The 21,080-nt window shown below is 40.0% G+C and overlaps 1 protein-coding gene across 4 annotated transcripts in view; it reads right to left on the bottom strand.

The window, feature by feature from the left end:
* Window positions 1-814: 814 nt before the first annotated feature.
* Window positions 815-21,080, bottom strand: part of LOC134538314 (transcription factor kayak) — a 108,877-nt gene continuing 88,611 nt past the window's right edge. For 3 of the 4 annotated variants that reach the window (XM_063379512.1, XM_063379513.1, XM_063379515.1), the window contains exons 2-5: window positions 7,121-7,292; window positions 4,984-5,144; window positions 3,035-3,142; window positions 815-2,479 (exon numbers count right to left, since the gene is read on the bottom strand). In XM_063379512.1, the coding sequence (XP_063235582.1) occupies window positions 1,892-2,479; window positions 3,035-3,142; window positions 4,984-5,144; window positions 7,121-7,292 (1,029 nt within the window). In that variant the 3' untranslated portion in view covers window positions 815-1,891. Of the gene's footprint in view, window positions 2,480-3,034; window positions 3,143-4,983; window positions 5,145-7,120; window positions 7,293-8,179; window positions 8,449-21,080 lie in introns of those variants that run through there. The other variant, XM_063379514.1, reaches the window with a different exon arrangement.

The following is a 21,080-nucleotide window of genomic DNA, read 5'->3' on the forward strand; positions in this document are numbered from 1 at the left end:
CATACATATGTTAAATTATATAATGATAATGCAGTTGGCCAGTAATTTTTAACACCATTGGAAATATTAAACTACCCGTTTTGATAGCCACATTGCGATGTTCGTGGTTAGCAGTAACAAATATACTGAATAAAAAAATTTTATATTCAAGTCAACTCATTTGTTTCTGAAAACTAAATTATGATTAATGGAAACACAAGTACCATTCCCCATTTCTTTAGCCACTTTACCAGTCATTGTAAATCAATCTAAACCTTAACCCTCCTCCCTTTTCAGACCTCCCGCTTATTCTTAATGATTCGTACAAAGCAGAGAAATTGATATTAAATATAATTTTATAAAAATAGATTTAATTTTGATGTAATTATGTCAATCCCTTTATTAGACCTAGTTTAATTTGTTGAAGGTGCCAACATCATACATATTTCAAGAGTTTTCCTAGAATTGTCTGAAATATCAAGGTTATGAAAAAACACCATCTTTGCTGAAGCTGATTTTTTTTTGAAAATTTTACGAGCACACTTTCGTTACTGGTAATTATCATTCTAGAAAAAAGTAGCCTTGGGCTACCAAAATCTCCACTCACATTCAGGATTACATACAATCCTTATGCTGCTATAAGATATTAATTTTTTAATCATTGTAACATGTTTTTAGAACCGCCGCAAGAAGTCATCACGCCAACATTGAACTAGCTGTGCTTGAAAATAACTATTAATATGAATGCAATAAAATTTACACGTTAAATTGTCAGCGAAATCTTCCAACCACACAATCTGAAGGTAACAAACAGTAAATGGAAAAACACTTCATATTTCATACAGTATCAAAACTTTGATAAGATTTATTCACTTGACCAAACATCCACAGAACACGTCACAACAAAAATATACACATGTAACATCACAAACAAAGGCTTCCAAGATTTCAAGGAAGACAAAAAAAAACTTCATGAATTCTGCAACTGCCAGTTGCCGAGCAAACATAAAAACTGTCCGTACCACAAGACTTGCACAATGCAGAAGAATTAAACAGTTAAGTACAACAAATACAAAACTTAGACTAGCAATACTCTTGCACTTGACTCAATATTGTCACATCTCCCTTTTGCACTTGACTTACATTGTTGCGTTTCTCCAATCGACTTACATTGTTGCGTTTCTCCAATCTATCTTCTTTGATAATTCAATACAGATAAAAATATACTGCTCAAATCGTTTATACTCAACTGTCACAATATATCTAATTTTTTAAAATAATTATCTGATACATTATAATATGATTTCCGAAAATAAAAATGCTACAACACGCTCTTTAAAATCTTTTCTGAAGCACCAACCAACACAAGGTCATTCATGTATAAAAACACTTCCTTGAAAAATATTATGAACAGTCACGTGTGAATGTGTGAACATCAAAATTAAACAACATCCATAGCAATTAAGTAAGCAATACAAAGTTTATCAACATTTGAAAAAATATTCCAAAAAAAATGCACACCGATACCGTGCTGAAAATGCAATATTTCACACGTGTATTGCCAGCGCACAAACAGTAGTCTTATTTCGAAAACAAAATCTCTTATTGCTCACTTACAAGGCCATGCTATTTTCTGCCACAAAATTATAAAAGCATATCATGACCGGAGATCGAGATCTCCTGTAGAAGAAACCACTTAAAAAAAAAAAGAAGGCATTTTCTTGGTAGCAAAGCAAATTTGGCGAAAATTGAGCAAACATCTTTTGACGGAACGGGAAACAACGGCGACGTGAAGGCAGGCAGGCAGACTAAACACGAGGCCACTTTGGTTTCACAGCATTATGTCCGGCGGCCACGGGGGCTACCTCCGCACGCCCCGCCTGGCCTCCAGCCCGGCCTGGCCCGCCCGCCATCACAAGGACACCAGCTTGGGGGGCACGGAGTCCGGGCTGGACAGGTCCACGCAGCCGGCGCTGCGCTGCTGGCTGGAGCACGACGGCGTCACCACGGGGTTCGACACGGAGGAGACGGGCGTGAGGCCCGTCCCGCCCTCCATCAGCGAGTCGAAGTTGAAGGGGATGTTGGCGGAGGGGGTGGCGCCCGGGAGGCCGGCGCCCTCGAACATGGCCGCCGCCGTCTTCAGCATGTTCTGCATGGGGGTGAAGGCAGCGGCCACGGGCAGGGACGTCGGCCTGGGGGGCTTGGCCCCGCCCGTCGCGGAGCCCCCGGACATTGCCGGCCGCTTGGCGGGCGGCGGGGCGCCGAAGAACCTCTCCTGGTCCGCGACTGGGCCCGGCGGCTTCATCTCCCTCTGCTCCGGCACAACTGGGGGCAGTATCAGCGGCTTGACGTCCGGCGGGGAGGGCGGGCTGCCTGACTCTCGCAGTCGGCAGCACACCTTGTGTGTCTCCAGAATCAACTCCAGCTCCTCCTTCGCCATCTGCAGTTGCTGGATCTCGTTTTGAAGTCCCTGTTTCTTCTGTTCCAGCTCCTCAGTTTGCTGAAAGCAATACAACATCTCCTCTATAGCCGTTTGCCACCTAAGAAATATACATACAACATAAAGTGCACACCACTATTTTGTCACCAAGTATTACCTGCCTCAACAAGTGATCCTGCAGAACAGTACACATTGGCAAAAGCAAGTGGTGTACTAAAGAAATATGTATTTACTTTGCAAGGCAGAGTACGATAGTAACGATAACTGAAGTTACTATATTTACAGTATATAGCACTGCAGTACAAACTTTAAATAATTAATGCCCATTAATTACTACGTTATTACATAAGATTTGAAGCACAGGACTTATTTTTAGATTTAGAAATACACAAGAATTAATTTACTGACAAAATTTGGCTTTTACTTTATCTGTATCTCGCACACCCTGTTAAATCAATATTTTGTCAATACGCATAGTGTGCAAGACCCAAAATTAAGAAATTTTTTAAAATCATGATATTGATTAGAAAAACCAGGGAGTTATGTTCATTGGACCACATGAAAAATATGCTTATCATGCACGACAGCTTCTTGGTTAATTCCTCACACACTTACTTCCAGAAGGGCGTTGGTATGATCCATCCTTCTCTTTCTACATCTCGCTGCTGCCATCTTGTTCCGCTCACGTCTGATTCTTCGTCTTTCCTCTTCCTCTGGGCTTATCTGGATCAGGAGAAAAAACATTGGTTAAAAATGTTAAACTATGTTATAAAAACAACAACTGTACAATGCAGCCTCAAAACTTAATGTGCAAAACAAAATTTACAAATGGCTAAAGTTACCTTTGATAGCATAACAACTACTAGGACAAGTTACACTTCCAATTGTGCAAGTTTAAAAGAAATGCATACCTCAGTAAATTTTTTAAATGTGTGTGAGCTTATGCCAACAGTCATTTCATAACTTTTTACAAAACAACTAGTGAAAAATATATTGATATCTTTAATGTTACACCACAGAATGATTTGATTACAAGATAGTAGGGCTCTTGAAATTGTTTGAGGAATAACAATTACAAACCTAGTTACAGTTTATTTCTGGTAGATTTCAAAGAAAACTACATACATATTGTAGCCGTTATCATGGTGCGACTTTCAGAAAATTGTAATATAGTCTTTTGTTTCATGTTCCACAGACCCCGAAAACATTATCAGCTGAATATATATAGACATACATACACATGTATGTATATATATAAAACCTTTTGTGGACACGACAACTATCACAATTTTTCACAAATCACTTCCAAAATATTACATAAAATCTAGCAGTGGAAAAAATCTTGGTAAAGTTCGTTAATTGGCAATATCCGACCAAAGGTTTTATCTATGAGAAACAGAAATATTGCTGTTAACTACCATAATATGGAAAATATCATATCCGTTTTAACATATTATAACTCGTAGGTGTAATACCAAAATCTTTTATCTGTGTAAGTTTTTGATTACCCATAACTGCAAGGAGTTGAAAAAACAAGTGTTGAAGAACAAAAAATCATAACTCCCTTCGTAGGCACATCGAATCCATGCAAATTTTTTATTAATCTTATAATTTTTATCTAGCACTTTTGTGTCAAACAATTTTTGATAAGACAAACCATTGCTACAAGGGCTTAAAAAAAAGGTGGTGGAAATTAAAAATATTCATAAAATCTCTTCCTTTTATACTATTAAATCCATTCTTAGCTATTCAATGCTGTGTTGTTAACTACTGAATGCTGGATACATTGAGTTAAAAATATTCTTAATTTTTTTTTTGCTGCATGGAAGATGGGCAAATATTTAATCGATCATTTTGTAATATTGGAAAATATAAATGTTATGTACATTGAGTTATTAAAATGTTCCAGAAGTTTATAGAAATTTCCAAAATTATTTCCAGGATAAATAGGTACTTCGAAATCTACCTAGGAATGTAGGCTGTGCCAAAGGAGATTTTTTTAAATTATATTTTCCAAGTAACATCACATACAACAAATTGCATTTAGTTGACAGTGACGAGCTGAGTTTATTATTTACCTCTCTGAAATCTCTGGGGATTTTAAGGGAGACCAACAGTCTCATAAAATATTTGTCATGCACCTTAATATTATATCTGTAAGAATACTGATATTAAAGTATTTACAAAACTAAAACTGTAGTAAAAGTGATTAACTCCTTCCCTCAGGAATGCACCACAAAATCTAATGCAAATAAATTTATTTATAGGTGTTATAAAGACACGGAACAATATTAATCTATTATTTTATTTAATCTAAACTATACAGAATACCATGGTTCTGGTACATTTCACAATCGTAACTTTGCCCAGCAGAAACATTGTAATGTTTCTGCAACATTACAGAAATGTATCTGAAACATCAAGTGCCGTAAGGGAAAGGAACTCTCGCAAAGCCCGAATGACAGATCACAAAGACCTCAAGGCGGGCCAGCAAGATGAGAAGACGGCCTAAAGAAAGAGGCGGGGGGCGGATCGCTGGAAAGGGCAGGAGGGCAGAAGCTCACCCCGGTGTTCTTGGCCGGGCGCCTGCCGCCCACGTTCCTGCGAGCCGTGTTGGCGACCGTGGCGATGGTCGGGTTGTGCAGCGCCGTGGAGGGGCGGGAGGGCGCGACGGACGTGATCCCTCCTTGCCATCCCTTCTGGTCCACGAGGCTCATGTAGCTGCCTGTGCGAACAAGGAAACCATGTGGTCTGCTCTCTCTCTGCTTGCTTACACACACAACCGAAGTCATACGAAAATACTATGTAATTGCACAATAACACACCACAAAACTATTTATAAATCTGTTTTGTTTGAACTGTGGAATTATTAATTAAATTTAATTTCTAAATACAAATTTCACAAATGGAGCTCTCTTTGTTAAAAATCCATCAAAATTATTTTCTCGCAACGCTGGGATGCATCAAAGGAAAGGTAAAAATGTGACAACATTTATTTGCATGCCTTGCCCAATTTTGGAAACAGATAAAATTAACTTTTAGAACGAATAATGCAATTATAAAAGTACATAGCACATATTTATGTTTGTTACTTTGCCGATAGTCTAGTTCAAAAGAAATGTTTTGAAAATGAGATTATGTATAGATTCCATTTTTTGGTGTCATTTAGCTGGGCACCCATAAAATGAACTTGGTCAGTGACCACACTGCAAGAGTCGGGCAATTTTAATTATTATCTGTCTAACATTTTACAAACAGCAAGTAAAGAACAAAATTGGTAATAAAAAATTGCTACAAAACATCAAATGAAATGCTTGTATAGTGAAACATCTGTAGAAATTGTCCTAGATAAAACATAATGTCATGATGAATCAGTCTGAAAGGGGTTAAGACCTAATCATCTTTTTTTTTCCAAATACAATTGCAAGATGTTATCCATAGTTTGACGGGGTTTGTGTCCAAGTTTTGGACACTTCTTTACTTTAAATCAATATGTGTGAAGTGATAATCATAACAGTTGTAGTTTCTGCGTGCAGTAATATTTTTTTCCTCCTGATCAATACAGATTGGTTCAAAATTTAGCCTTGCCAAAAAAGCAAACAGTGAAAGCCGCAGTTGAGATCAGCGCCTTATATTACTTCGCGAAAACGTGTGGAGATAAAATTAAGCTTCGCAACCAACTTTGAAAACTAAAAAGCGTAACAACCACTTGCATGCACCTACGCTGGTACGATATCACAGGCATTGCAAATACTGCGCGACAATATCTATCTGCAAGTAGGCTCAACCATTGTTGATGCACTATTAGTCTCGTGGTCATTAGCAATTCAAATCCGACGGTAGTTTGTCAGAAAAGAAAAGTTCGACCGACTATCACTGTAACGAGCACAAATTAAGCAAAAAATTGCTGTTGTCAATAGGATATAAACACCACATAATATTCCATAGCAGGAATATGGTCAACAAACAAAAGAAAAACAAAGAAAAATGGACTAACAGAACGAAAAAAGACCCACAAATGATGACAGCACAAAAATATTGAACCCCCAAAAAAAATATTCAGCACAACAGTTGAAACGAGACAAAAAACACCACAAAACAAAAAGACGAAACAAACGCGCAATAGTTTTTCCAAAACAGAAGAGAACGACAGACAGAACGACTACAGACACACATACATGTGCTCAACAACGGCATATGTCCAAAAGCTTTTTACATCAGGTCATGCACTCCCATTGCACAAATCTTTTCAAAGATAATACTGTAACGAGCGTCAGAAGTAACTCAAATAAAAAAAAAAATAACCCGTGTATTGTCATCAGTGGCGTAACCAGGATTCGTGTACGGGGGGTGTTAAGAAGCATGCCGCCCCCCCCCCCCCCCCCCCGTATTAAAGCGGGGGGGGGGGGTCCGGGGGTTCCTCCCCCGGGGAAAATTTGGATTTTAACGTGTGAAATAGTGCTATTTTAGCAGTTTTCGGTACTTAAATTTAAATATTGTAATTGATATTTTTTTTATTAATTTTAATATGAAATTTGAGTGATGAATAAGAAATTAATTAAAGATTTGGTGCTAAGGGGGAGGGGGGTGTTTGAACCCCTAACCCCCCCCCCCCTGGCTACGCCCCTGATCTCCATGAAGTGGGGGGTCTGCGCAACAAAGAGCGCGCAAGGAGAAGGAGAATGAGAAGGGGGGCCCCACCTTGCGTTATAGGCTGCACCACCGGGGGCACGAAGCCCGCCTCGTTCTGGTACGGCTCCACCTCGCTCTGCAGGTCGAGGAACGTCTGGTCGATGTTGCGCAGCAGCGTCGGCGTGAGGGTGGACGTGGTGCGGGTCGGCACCCCGGAGTTGAGTCCGTCCAGCGACACCACCTGGGGAGGGGCACACGCACCAGGGCGCCGTCAGCAAGCACTCTTACACTGCAGAGAAGACATTGCCGCCACGTCACAACGCACCACTGTTCAGGTCATGCGAGGATTTAGTGCCACACCTCTCCCCCTGGATAACACATAGGAAGCCAGGGGTGCAACAACTAAATTTCCAAAGGGGAGGCAATATACCTTTTTATGAAGAATCATTGATCCCCGGGAAAATTTGTATTTCAAGGTGGAAAATGGTGCTATTTAAGCAGTTTTACTATCTAAAAATTGATTACACAGCACTTTCTTTGCCCTCCGTTCGCCCCCACTTCAACGTTTCAGAAGGGGGGGCAAAATACCCTTGCCCCCCCCCCTTGTTGTTGCGCCCCTGTCGGAAGCAATAAATTAGTAAACAAGGTACCGACTATCGGGGAAACCCGCCCCCGAAGACAATCCACGGATCCGCCCCCTGTGAAAGGTTAAGGAACATTACATAAACACTTCGGACACATGACAAAAGTTCCAGTAAGGTTACGTTTCATCAGTCCACGGGGACTTTGGCGGAAGAACTAAAAAACAATAAAACAGCAACGGCACATACAGAAAAAAGTTTCTCGAGTTCTTCTAACATCTCTAGTTACTAGGCAAGCGAAAGTGGGAAAAATTCCTAAACAAATCAACGGTGGGACGTTAACGGAGAAACGAAGAGTGCACAAACGGTAAACTTACAAAGCAGAAACAAAACAAAAAAATTCATCGTCATCGTCAGAGACACCTGTATTCCTCAAAACTTTCAAAGTTGCGGCCACAGCAGCTAACATCAAACGAATAGCGGCGTCCAAGTTCTCCGCGAAACACAGGTGTCTCGAACCACGACGACGAAGAGGAGGAGGAATTACCTGCTGGTACCACAACTCCTGCGCCAAGAAGTGACCCAAATCGAACGAATCCAACTCCATCATCGCTGCTAGTCGGGCTTAAGGGGGCTCGGTTTCGATCGAAAAAAATAGATTGACGGTAAACAAAAAAAAAAAGGTCGTTCGTTCGTGAAGAGGCACGAGGCGTCCCCGACTGCTGCAGCAGTCTCGTGTTCGGGCGGCGGCGCCCCGCGTTCGCGACCGTGCACCGCCGAGCGCTCGCGCCGTCTGGCGAGACCCGGGGCGCGCCGCCCACCGCCTGGCCGCCTCGCGCGCTGTTTTTAACCCGGGCTGGCAGCGCGCCCTGTGCCAGCGGCCTGTCGCGACCTGCACGGGCCCCGGCGCTACCTCCCCATCCACTTCTAAACATGCTCTCAACCAGTGGCGGATCCAGGATTTTGGTTTGGGAGGGGCTTGACCCAGCTGAGGCTAGGCTTTATCAAGGCAAACACTAAAACAATAGTGGACCCAGATGGTTTTGGAGGGGGCTTGAGCCCCTTAACACCCCCTCTGGATCCGCTACTGCTCTCAACTCGTGGCCAATGGATACGTACAATTACACCATGGGCGTCGCAACCGGGGGGGACGGGGGGGGGGACACGTCCCCCCCCCCAATAATAAAAAGGTCTTCAATTTCGTCGACCTCCAATAATATATTCAGTTTCGTAGTTATATTATTAATATGATTTCTGTGATATAAACCCATATGTTGCGCATGGTGAATTTAGTCCAATCGTGGTAATGTGAGCACTTTGGGTTTTTACAAATTTGTTCTCTGAAAATATTTTTTTATAAAAAATAAATTATATATTGCAACCAACTATAATTATAATATCTAGGAAAGAAAAATGCCAAAAAAAACACCTTTTTGCGCCTTCAAACCCCAAATTTTCCCGGGGGAGGACCCCCGGATCCCCCGCTTTTTTCCCAGGGGATGGATGTTCCTCAACAACTAAATCAATTGCAGTCCCCCCCAAAAAATATATCCTTTCGACGCCCATGCGTACAATTATAGTGTAAGTAATCTTCTCTTTTAGCGCGTAATATTAGGACACAATCGAAAGGTGCAATATTTAGTTCACTAGGATCTTTTGATCACATGACAATATGATTAAAACCTAATGGATTAGCAGAGGTTCGTCGGTAAACTAAAGGACGTTTGCCTCACGCGTGGATATTTACTTTTTTCCCACCTCTTCTTTTTGCTAGAGCGAGAGAAAAAAATCCGTTTCGATAGCTGTGAGGCAAATGTCGTGAAACTGCTATTAAAATGTGATTTATTCCCTCCTTTTACGGTAATCACAATTCTATTAGTTCTTTTCTACAATGCCACGGAAACGGAGACGGATGTCTACCGTTCATAAATGTAACGTTTCATCTTCTGAAACCTTTTATAAGGAGTTAACACCTGTGGACGGGGAAGGGGGGAACATTCCATGCCACTCTCCCTTCAAGAGCACCAAAAAAACTGGCCTATCAAAAAATGTATTCTTGTTATAGCATCATCCCCCCTCCCCTTTTTTTTTCTTTCACTCTCTACGCCCATGGAGAAATTAAACAAGTTTCGGAGGTATGCATGGAAGTATACGATGACACTGAAACGAAGACCGATCTCACTAAACGAGTGTCTACAATGTAGTGTGTTCCGCGCGAATTTTTAAAAAATTTCTCCTGTAACAAAAGTTACACTTTTTTTGTTGCAAGTTTCTGAAAGAAATAAAGAAAACCCAGCTTCTTTCATCCCTATGCTGTCTTTGTTTTCTCTTATAAATTATTTTTTTCGTAACCGTGATATTCATTCAATATCATTGGTTGGTTGTCATTTGTTACCATTCCGTACTTTGCCTGCACTATAAAACTTAACACAATGAAGCACACAATGTAGAAGCAAATATGACAGGACGACAAAAAACATGCAGGACAAAGCAAATAAATGGCACGCACTGTTGCCAGAATTCTACTACCCAGCTTGTTAAAACATTTTTTTTTTAGATATCGATGATTATATTAATTTTAGTGTATTTTTAATTTTACTATTAGTTAATTTTTCTAAAGACCAGTATTAATGTACATGAGAACTTTTTGCACCTGTCGGTCACTACAAATAACAAGGTATTCCAATAATTATGTCACACAAACACAGCCAAATTTTTAAATATTAAAAAATATATAAAAATTACAACGTTTCCTTAGAAGTAAAAACTGAATATTATCAGATGATGCACATGATGAAACAACAAAAAAAAAATGTGTTCATAAAATTCTTATTCTAAATTTTCTTTTTAAAATAAAAAAAAAGGCCATACAATATCAAGTCTTGTCTGAAACCTTTTGCGCTCTTTGGATACACCTGGCAACGGTGCGCACCGAAAAGACGGACAGCGCCAACTGCAGATAACGTGCAAATTGCAAAGAGAAAAAGTAAATGCCCATTAAAATGCACAGTGGATCTTAAGATGAGAGAAGCTTGAAAAAATTGTCCGACACCCTTCTTCCCCCCACTTTTTTTTTTTTACACCACAACAACAACAAAACATGTAATCGCCGCATCCTTGGGCGCTGCACTTACTTAACCTGTACCGGTTGTACAAAGAAGTTTCACTCCAATAAAGCTGAACAATCGCTGCAGCTCCACGCACGCGCAACTGACGAAAGAACGTTGGAACGAGACCAGCCCGAAGACGGTGTTCTGCTGTTGTCCTCCGGGAAACGAGAGATATCTCTCTATCTCTCCGACGTAGCTAACACCCCGCGCACACGCCTGCGCTCTGTCGACGGGGGCCCGAGATAACAGCACTCAGTTCCGCGAGACGGCGCTGGCTTATCACAACCTCCCCCCCCCCCCCCCAATCACTGGGGGCATGGCGCAACCGCAGACCCGAGGATCTGATAGAGGCACATTCTTGCAATCTGCTCACAAGCCAACACAAACGTGTTAAGTTAAGTGCCCCAGATAAGAGGGATAGGAAATTTTTCTAGGGTAATCTTAATATTTTGAACACGCGTAAACAGAAAACAGAACTTTATTTAATAGTGTCTGTCCCTATCTTCTTCTAGAATCTAAGAATGAATAATTGATGTGTTTATGATAGCTAAGATGTGATACAAGAGTGCACAATGATTTAGAGCCAAGATTGTTCCGCGGACTCATTGGGTGGCAAAGTAGACTTTAAGCACATATAAAACTGCTTCACGTTGACGATTGGACTACAGTGCTCTTTGACACGCCCACTGACGACCCTGGGCCAGTAATGAAAAAGTGGTTACCCAATTAACTTGTAACCCGTCTAAATAATATGACCAATATGCATTTCTTAAAATGCCCGGTTATGTTTAATCGAGCCGAGTCTAGCCTGGAGTGAATTACCATGTTTCTAATACAGTATAAAAAAAATTGGGTAAAACATTAACAATAAATTGTCAAGGTAAAAAAAGGGTCAAATTTTTCCCGGTATATTATTATCTCCTGAATAAAATAGAATGTCCCAGAACCAGAACTCAAATGTCAAGCTGAGAATAGTTTATAGGCCAATTAAATACAATTCTGAATAATAATAAAAATCCCGAGTTAAAAAGATGTCTCATTTAAGCAAATAACCTGCTAAGTTAGAATAGTAGATTTTTTTAATAGAATGAACTGTCAACATTACCCAATTACTAGAGACCTGCAAAATTCGCGGATTCATTCGGTGATAAGCTAGAATTCAAACACATATACCTCTTAGATAATTTTGCTATTGGCTTACTGTTCATCTGGACGAATCTCAACCAGTTATAAACCCTCAACCAAAGAACGATCGAATCACAGAAAAACCAGCTGAGACGACTTACAAGTCGGCAGCCAATGAACTTGCGTTATTTGCCCGAGTGTACAGGGGTATGTGCAGTCTATCCTGAAGGCCATCGAAACCGCGAATTTTGCAGGTCTCTACGGCAATTACAAATTTTTTGCCGCATAAGTCGTGCAAAGAATCCCCACAAAGTATAACCTGTTTGAAATTTGTATTACGTAATAAAAATTTGCAGTCATGGTATCTAATAATTTAGTGCGAGCAGGGTGCAGATTATACGCTTTCAAAAAAAAAACGCTTACTAAGAACTTTTGGTACTTACGTATTAACGCCACCGCAGCTACCTTTAAATATTGTGGATGATTGGTTGGGTTAGTATAGCTACGTTAAAATATATATATATATATATATAAAATATTTATTATGGTTGCTGAGGAATTACCAATTTAAGATGTGGCTATCCTGACCCAACCAAAAGTTCACATGATTTCACAGAATATTTTCAATGTTGCTACACTAACCCAACAAACCGTCCACAGTATTTTAAGGTAGCTGCGGTGGCGTTAATACGTAACTACCGAACTTTTTTTTTAATTTTGGTTTATTATTCAGAATCTCTTATCATTTTGCTTATCGTTGCGCTCGGCTTTGATGCTAAGTCCTGAGACACCCCCGCACACCAAGGTTTCTCCGTGGCAACTACCTACCTTACGAGCTGAAGACCTAGAACAGAATAAACCTTCCCCCCCTGGACGCTCATCGACGTAACTTGGAACTGTCAGGAACGGTGGCTGGAAGCTTTGAATATATATACTGTATAGAAGTCGCGAGTGGATAGGATTTACTCTACGTTTTTCAAAAGCGTTTGATGAACAGCTTGGGAACTTCACCACTGCAGTGCGCTGCCGTAACGCTCTGTATCGTCTTAGTAGTTATTTACACGTTAGAGCGCAGCACTGTCGCCCGCTGTCATTCCCCGCACCCCTCATCCATCATTCACTGCAGCTCAACGTCGTTCAACTGGAGGGGGAAGGCGTGTTTGAAGAGTTCGACACTTGTCCGCTAGGGACCACAAGTCGATGCCCTAGAGATGGTGGCGATTGCGGGCGGTGAATTAACCAACTACCTCAAAACCGTATTAGAAATTTTAACCTGGGCTGGCGACTTCTATACAGTATATATATTCAAAGCTGGAAGGAAGCGACATTCGGGTTGGTAAACAGGAAGCCGCTATCGCTGGAAATGCGGCGACCAGTTCCTATTGGTTGGCTCGCGCGGGGAGATATTTGTCGACGCGAAGACATTACAGTCTGAAGGGGCGAATGCAGGACAGGGCAATCGCCCAAGGCCCAGTTCTTTTTTCCAAATTTTATTTTAACCGTCTGTCTAGTTTTCTGTTAAAAAATATGGACATTAGTGAGTAAAGAAGAAAATTAGAATTTTATAAAATACATTAACAAAGTGCCCGTTAAAACATATTTTTAATTCGTGATATAGTATTAGGAATTTTATCGTAAGCATTTATAAAACTGACCCGGGATAATTTATAAGGAAAGGAACATCAAAATTTCAAGCTGAATTAGCAAAACAAGTTTTTTTAAATAACCAAAAAAAGCTTGTTTCTTTGTTTGAACCAAGTTTTTTTTTAGTTTAAAACCAGCTTTTTTTATTACGTCAGTTTTGATTCTCACCATGTTCAAATGAAAACCATACAACAGCAAATTTGCACATATGAAGGGTATTACCCACAGGAAGAGGATTCTCCATAGAATGGGTGTTTCCCACATACGGTCGGAGAATTCCCACAAAATAGGAATGAACTATTTCATAAACAAATACACACATATAAATATATATGTGTGTGTATAAATTTTAGAGGAGTTTTTAGCTTGGTATAGTTTACAACTTATTCAGAATAGCATGTAATTGTTTTGTTCCTGTAAACCACGAGAAATATTAATGAGCAAACATTTGTTGTTATTAGAGTGGAATTAGACCTTTTATTAAAAAGTTAAGATATTCTTTTAAACAAAAAATAATATTTAAAAATAAATTTTTGAATAAAAACTACTTAGTTTAAACAATGGTTCAAATCAGCCAACCCTTAGCAAAACCATCGTTGACAATTAAGTTCCACGTTGGCTTAAAATATTGTTTGGAAGAGTTAATTTTTTCCAATTTTCAAGGGAAAAGCCCTATAAAAGTAAATAGTCCAGAGCCGCCACAGCATTACACACACGCGAACAGTTTGTCTCGGGAGTTCACAAGACTAAGCCTGTATCGCATATTCCACGAACGAATGCACTTTACTGGAGGGTTTGACGACTTTTTAAAATTTGCAACGTTTTCCGAGGAAAGTACTTGCACAATTAGTTGGCCAGCCTGGTTCTTTGGGGAATTTGTTCGTGTGAAATGACCAGGTAAAAATGCTCTGTATCACGCGTTTCTAGTTTGTACGTCATTACTAGAGACCTGTAAAATTCGCGGATTCATTTCGCGATAGGATAGAGTCCAAATACTTTTGACATTATTTTGCTTCAGTGATTGGGCCACAGTTTATCTGAAGGACTCTGGGCCAATGAAAAATCTTTAACAGAAGAATTAGCGAATCACGATCATTCCAGTCAACAGGTGTTACGAGTCGGTAACCAATCAGCAGATGTAATTTCCAAGAGTGCATAGAGGATCATGGAGTCCATCCTTTAGGGATTTGAAATCGCGAATTTTACAGGTCTCTAGTCATTACTTTTAACTAAAGTCTATTTGTAAAAATTTCAAAATAATCCCTCACTTGCATTTCTTTGGAGATATACGAGTTTTATTCAAAGTAAACACCCGGGGGGGGGGGGGGGGGGGGGGGGGAGAAAAAATTAACATGGCGAGTGAGATGGAACCTTTAATGCCTCGCATGCATCTGTCTCGAAGTGCATTCTCGTTCGCAGGATGGTTTACAATGCGGTAATAATGCTGGCATCTCCGGATGTTGGTGAGCCACAACTCACCCACACCCACACACACGTACACACGTGTCGGGGCGAGGCCGGAAGCCGGTCTCTCGGAGAATCCCGCGGCAAAAGGCCCGGTGAGTCAGTGCAAGCGACAATCCGCCTGAGATTGCACAAGGAGGAGGAAAAAAAAAGGAGGGGGAAGGGGAGAGAAAAGGTGGGGCGGAATGTCGCCCCAGCGACGAGGAGAAAACGCGTACAGCGTTGCCAAACCACACGGATCTCCCCCGCTAATTTTAACGGGCGGAGGAATGTTCGGCAGAATTTCCTCTTAGACTGTAGATTGCAATTGTACCATTTAAAATAATAATATAAAAAACATTTAAACATTTGATTGCAGATTTTATAGTTCAATATAAAATAACGCCGGAACTTAGTTCGACACTATTTGTAAAACGGCGTTCTTCTCATGATCAGCACTGTTTTGTTGGCAAGACCCGTTCTGCGACACGGAAGCGAAAACGGATCTCACGGAACGGAGTTATCTACAACAGCACGCCTGCTGACAGGGATCCGTACGTATCAGCTCGGCAATGCCCAGCTCTTACGTTTGCGTTACCCCGTGCGAAAAACAGAAACCTAGCATTAATTGGGCCATGTTTGTTTGTGTTTTTAATACTTTAGAAGTTGTTCCGAGTACAAGAGTAACTAACGTCATATAATTACTTTGTAATAGGGATATATAAGTACATATAAATCCTGACCAGTGTTTGAATTAATTTTTCGTAGCCACGTAGCCATCAAATTCAATCTCATTGGCTGACATATGTAACGTCCCCGTGCTGTGTGCACGCAGCAGATAAATACGTTGCTGGTCTCTGGTACACATGCGGTGTGCACAGCTTCAGGAAAATAAAACCTGCTATTTGTAAACTGCTCCATACATTCGAGTTGTGTGTTCACGGGAAAGCATTTAAGAATATGCTGAGGGCGGATGAGTTGCGTGTTTTCAGGATAATCTAATAGTTAGAGACCTGAAAAATTCGCGGGTTCATTTCGTGTTATGCTAAAATGCAAATAATTATACCTTAGTGCGGCTTCTGCCATTGGTTCACTGTTAATTTGGAGGACTGAGGGCTAATTAGAGACCCTCACTCATAGAAGTGTCGAATCACAGGTTACCCAGTCGAGACAACTCACAAGTCAGCAGCCAATGTACAGCTGGTATTTTCCCAAGTGTGTAGAGGCTATTGGAGTCCATCCTGAAGTTCATTGAACCCACGAATTTTTCTGGTCTCTATCTATAGGCGTGGAACACCGCTACAGATTCATTTCTCCGCCATCTTATGGGTGTATGTGATGTTCCAGGTCGTTATTTTATATTTACGTCTAACGGTTAAACTTGTAGACGTTCCGAGTGGCCAAACTTCAACAAAATGAATTTATATATTTAATACATTTTTGCATTATTAACTGACAAAGTTTAATTTTAATAAATTTATGTACCGCGCGGATAAGGAAAACCAAAATGGAATAAATATGGCTACTTGAGTGGTATACTTTAAATTTATTTCAGGAAATTTTGTTTTATTTAGCTCTTTTTTATTTAATCATAAAAATTAGGAAGATTTTCTGAAACTAAAATGATTGTTTGAAGTTCCATTTTTATATTCAGTTTCATTCTTCTAATCCACTCTGCACAAAAACGTAACAAAAAAAATGCAACTTTTGCAGCTAGTAGTGCAAAAAGTAAATAAAATATATATTAAAAAAATAGTTGTCTGTAAAGTCGGTTTACGGACGATAGTTTAACGCGACGTCATAACAAAACATTGATGAAATGATTGCATACTTTTATGAAAAATTGAATCATTTTTATTGAATTATCACTATTTTATATGGATACAAAGGAGTGAAATAAAATATACAATTTGATTGATAAATTTACTTTTATTTGCACTCATTAATTCAAATATATTTATTACTTTAACGAATAGATTATTTTAACTATAACTTTTATACATGTTTGCTATTTAACTTCTTCCAATCTGTGTTATTCTGTTAAGGATAGGACGATGATAGGAAAAGTAGGAAACGAATGGGAGTGTTTCAAGTTTAATGTGCCTCGAAAAAGTCAAATCGGTGGGTTGTTCCAATCGAGTGGAAGAGAGATAGACGCGGCGCAAGCGTACAATGAGCGTAACGGGACAATGTGCGTTTCGGGACACTATTTCGTGCGTGCATCCGGCGTTCATCGATTTTTTAGACGTTGTCACGTCAAAAAAATGCAACTTTTGCAGCTAGTAATGCAAAAAGTAAATAATATATATATATTTTTTTTTTGAAAAAAATTTCGAATTTGTGAAAGCTTAGCCACTGAACAAGTCGGCAAGTTTGAAACGTGACTTGGAGCAGGACGAGAAGGCATGACTCGAAGGCGACTGGAAGGAACGCGAACAGCCGGAAACCCCCTTCCACGAAACTCAAGACCGCATGTTGCGGGGCGCGGCCTCTCTCGGCGCCAAGCGGCGGGGCCTAATTGAATACATTAGCGAGGCCGTCCATGAAGAGGAGGGGGGGGGGGGGGGGTAGAGCGTGGTCAGCCTGTCGCGACCCGCCCACTCAGGGGCGTCAGCCTGCTGCCGTTTAGCGCGGCGTCGCAAGTCTTCTCGTCGTGCGTCAAGATGGCGGAGAAACCAAGATAGAGAGGTGTTGACGGAGAGCCAAACGTCCGATCGTTATAGAGACCTGCAAAATTTCGCGGATTCATTCGGTGATAAGGCTAGAATTCAAACACATATATACACCTCTCACATAATTTTGCTATTGGCTTACTGTTCATCTGGACGAAATCTCAACCGGCTATAAACCCTCAACCATAAAGAAGGATCGAATCACAGACAAACCAGCTGAGACGACTTACAAGTCGGCAGCCAATGAACTTGCGTTATTTGCCCGAGTGTACAGGGGTATGTGCAGTCTATCCTGACGGTCAGCGAAACCGCGAATTTTGCAGGTCTCTACCGATCGTGCATCTTCGGTTTTTTTGTTCATTGTAAAAGGTTAGGTTAGCTACATTATAAATACTTTAAAACATTGTGGACGGTTGATTTGGTTAGGATAGCTACATTAAAGATACTGTGAAATCATGTAAACGGTTTCCTAGCCCTGGATAGCTACATATTAAAAAAGTTATTTGCTAAGCAACCATAAAATGATTTTACAGTATTTTTAATGTAGCTATACTTACCTAATATAACCAACCATCCACAATGTTTTATAAAGTATTTATAATGTAGCTAACCTATCCTAATCGACCGGAAAATGGAATACCACACCGGTTTATACAATGAGATAGAACGGAAAAAAAAGCGAGAAACTTCGGCTGTGGCTCTCTCGTCTGTGAAATGAAGGCTTCCCGGTTTTGACGCACGTCCTTCGGGTGCTTTCAAGAATCTCTACCCGATATTCTAAGCATATCAGCCATTTTCACTCTTCTAAAAACACGGTTTAAAAACGAAATCCGGAAACAGAACTAAGTAACTACTTCATGGAGTTAGGAATATAATTACATAACAGTATAACATAATTCTAACAATGTCTAGAAACTTGCTTCCTCGTAAACAGTAAATGCAGTTTCCAGGATTGAGAGCCACACCCGTACAGTTTCAAAAGAAACAAAACCACGATATTGCAAAGACTTATAAAATTAATGTTACGGTCTAAGTATTTTAAATAACGCTAACCTAAACTCCCTACACACCTCAAGAAAAAAATAAATAACTAACTACTATCCGTTGCATTGACGAACCTAACCTAACCTTTTAGCTTAGGAACTTCGGGAAAGTTCGGGGTTGACCGAAGTGCTTGGCTGCCGAGAAGCGTCGCGACGACGGTATACTCGAGGTCGCACCTTAGTGTAGCCCCTACCCCCCCTCATCCGACCACACGCCTGGGACACGGGTGTCGTTTACCCTTGCCCCCCTCCTCTAGGCGGACACGACCATGTCACGGCGCAGATAAACAGGGCTTTGTCCGGGCGACGACGCGACGTCCTTCCAACCCAGCCTCGGTGGCGCTACTGCAGAGGTGCCCCCCCCCCCCCAAACAATATGACTCACCCCCCCCCACCAACCTAATGATTCGCCCCCCCCCCCCCCGCCCTCCCGAAATTTTTTATGCTATTTTCTCAATGATTTACTCAATTATTTTATAATATTATACTTCTTTAGTATTATATTTCATCACATTTTGCATTAATTAAAACTGATTTTCTAATAATAATTTTGGTCATATCAGGTACCTAATATTTCCATCCTGAACCGACAGATAACTGCTTTTGTTGAGGAAAGTGCGGGGTTGCCAATTTGATTTACAAGATCCCTTTCAATTATCAAAGCACCATAAACGTATTTTCACATTAGAAGCTATAATTATGTAAATAATATATACATTTTTCTCGTCTTTTAACCCCCTGAAATTTTAATGACGCAGTCTGCGTCGTTACGCCCCCCCCCCCCCCCTTGTGGGCACCCCTGGCTACTGCCTTGCCGCACAAGTATCTCGCCGTCTACAACACAACTTGACATACACGCCAAGAATACCCCCCCCCCCCCCCCCGGGAGTAATTTCTTAAAATGCGACGGAAAGTAAACGAACGGAAATGTTTTTAACAACCTGGGTGCTGTCATCTGTGACGTGTATGACGCAAACCAAAAGTTCACAAAGCCAAATGGGTTCTTTATAGTAAAGGCAGTATGATAATTTAGGTGATATTAGGCGAGCTGTTGTTACAACACGTACAATTTCAACTGTGTGAGAAGCAGTGTCGTCTAAGAATACTACTCTAGGCCCATATATCAGTGCCAATAGTACCTAATGTGCAAGAAATCTGTTTTGCACTGCTTGCTGCTTCTGGGCGTTTATCTTTACCTTTGTTGCTAAAACAAAAAAAAATAGAAACTGGACTTGCCCCTTTATTCCAATTGTCCCACAATACATTCTTATTAGATATTCCTCCATCTAAACCCCGGACTAGAATTAATTTTCTTTATTTCAAATATAAGTTTTTAATTAGTAATTTGAAATTGTAATATAGCCCTTTTTTATCTATACTTTGCAATGAAATTAACTTGGTTTTCATATCCGGATTATCACAAAATATTTTCACAGATGTTACAACCTACACATTGTAAAAATGTGTCTGAACATGCCAAGCATAGCGTAAGAACTAGTGCAGACATTTCGAGAGAGTGAGTGAGTGAGTGAGAGAGAGAGAGAGAGAGAGAGAGAGAGAGAGAGAGAAAGGGAGCGGACATTATTGTTTAGCTTATATGGGTAGTTTCATAAATTATGCTTCAATAATTTCTTGTTTTTCTCTTTATTTCAAATAAATACATAACATTAGCAATTGTAATTGTTTGTAAATAGTTTTACACATTTAATAAGTGTTTATTTAATCATCCAATCCTAGATACGATCCAATTTAGATTTCAATAATATAGTGTGGTATGTTTCGAACTAACCATTCGTAGGTTGTAAAACTTTATTTTAAGATTCCATTCGTTAATAAAAATTTAATAAATTACATTTTTATTTATGTTTAGATGATATGGCTTCACACAAACTGTTAATTCATTCAAGACTGTATACTACACGATTTCATGCTCTCAATCCATGCTAGGATTAATATAAATATGGCCTATATCGCACTCGTTCCAAAACACGGACATATCAGGGAAAGTATTTTATATACATGTTAATGCCTTCTTGTCTATCAGCAAACACATTAAAAATAAATTATTATTTTAGAATTAACTAGAATGCACTGCGATAGCATTAAACATTACACATCATTACATTAAAAAAATACCTTACTGAACATTGGTTTAACCGTTACTGATTGCACTTACTAAATATCCACGTGAGTAATGTTTTGTCAAACCGTTAGTAAAGGCCCTGTCACACTGTAAAATATTTGTCTCAAGCTATATTTGACAATAGTTTGAGGGGTACATTTGGATGCAAAACAGCTTTCAATTTTTTCCATAAATCAAATTTGTGCATATAACCTCAAATATGTTTTTAATGATGTCACACTATCAAAGTTTATATTTGGTCTGAGCTCTCTCAAACTTTTCGATTTCA

Source organism: Bacillus rossius, chromosome 13, assembly GCF_032445375.1.
Source record: "Bacillus rossius redtenbacheri isolate Brsri chromosome 13, Brsri_v3, whole genome shotgun sequence".
NCBI classification, from domain to species: domain Eukaryota; kingdom Metazoa; phylum Arthropoda; class Insecta; order Phasmatodea; family Bacillidae; genus Bacillus; species Bacillus rossius.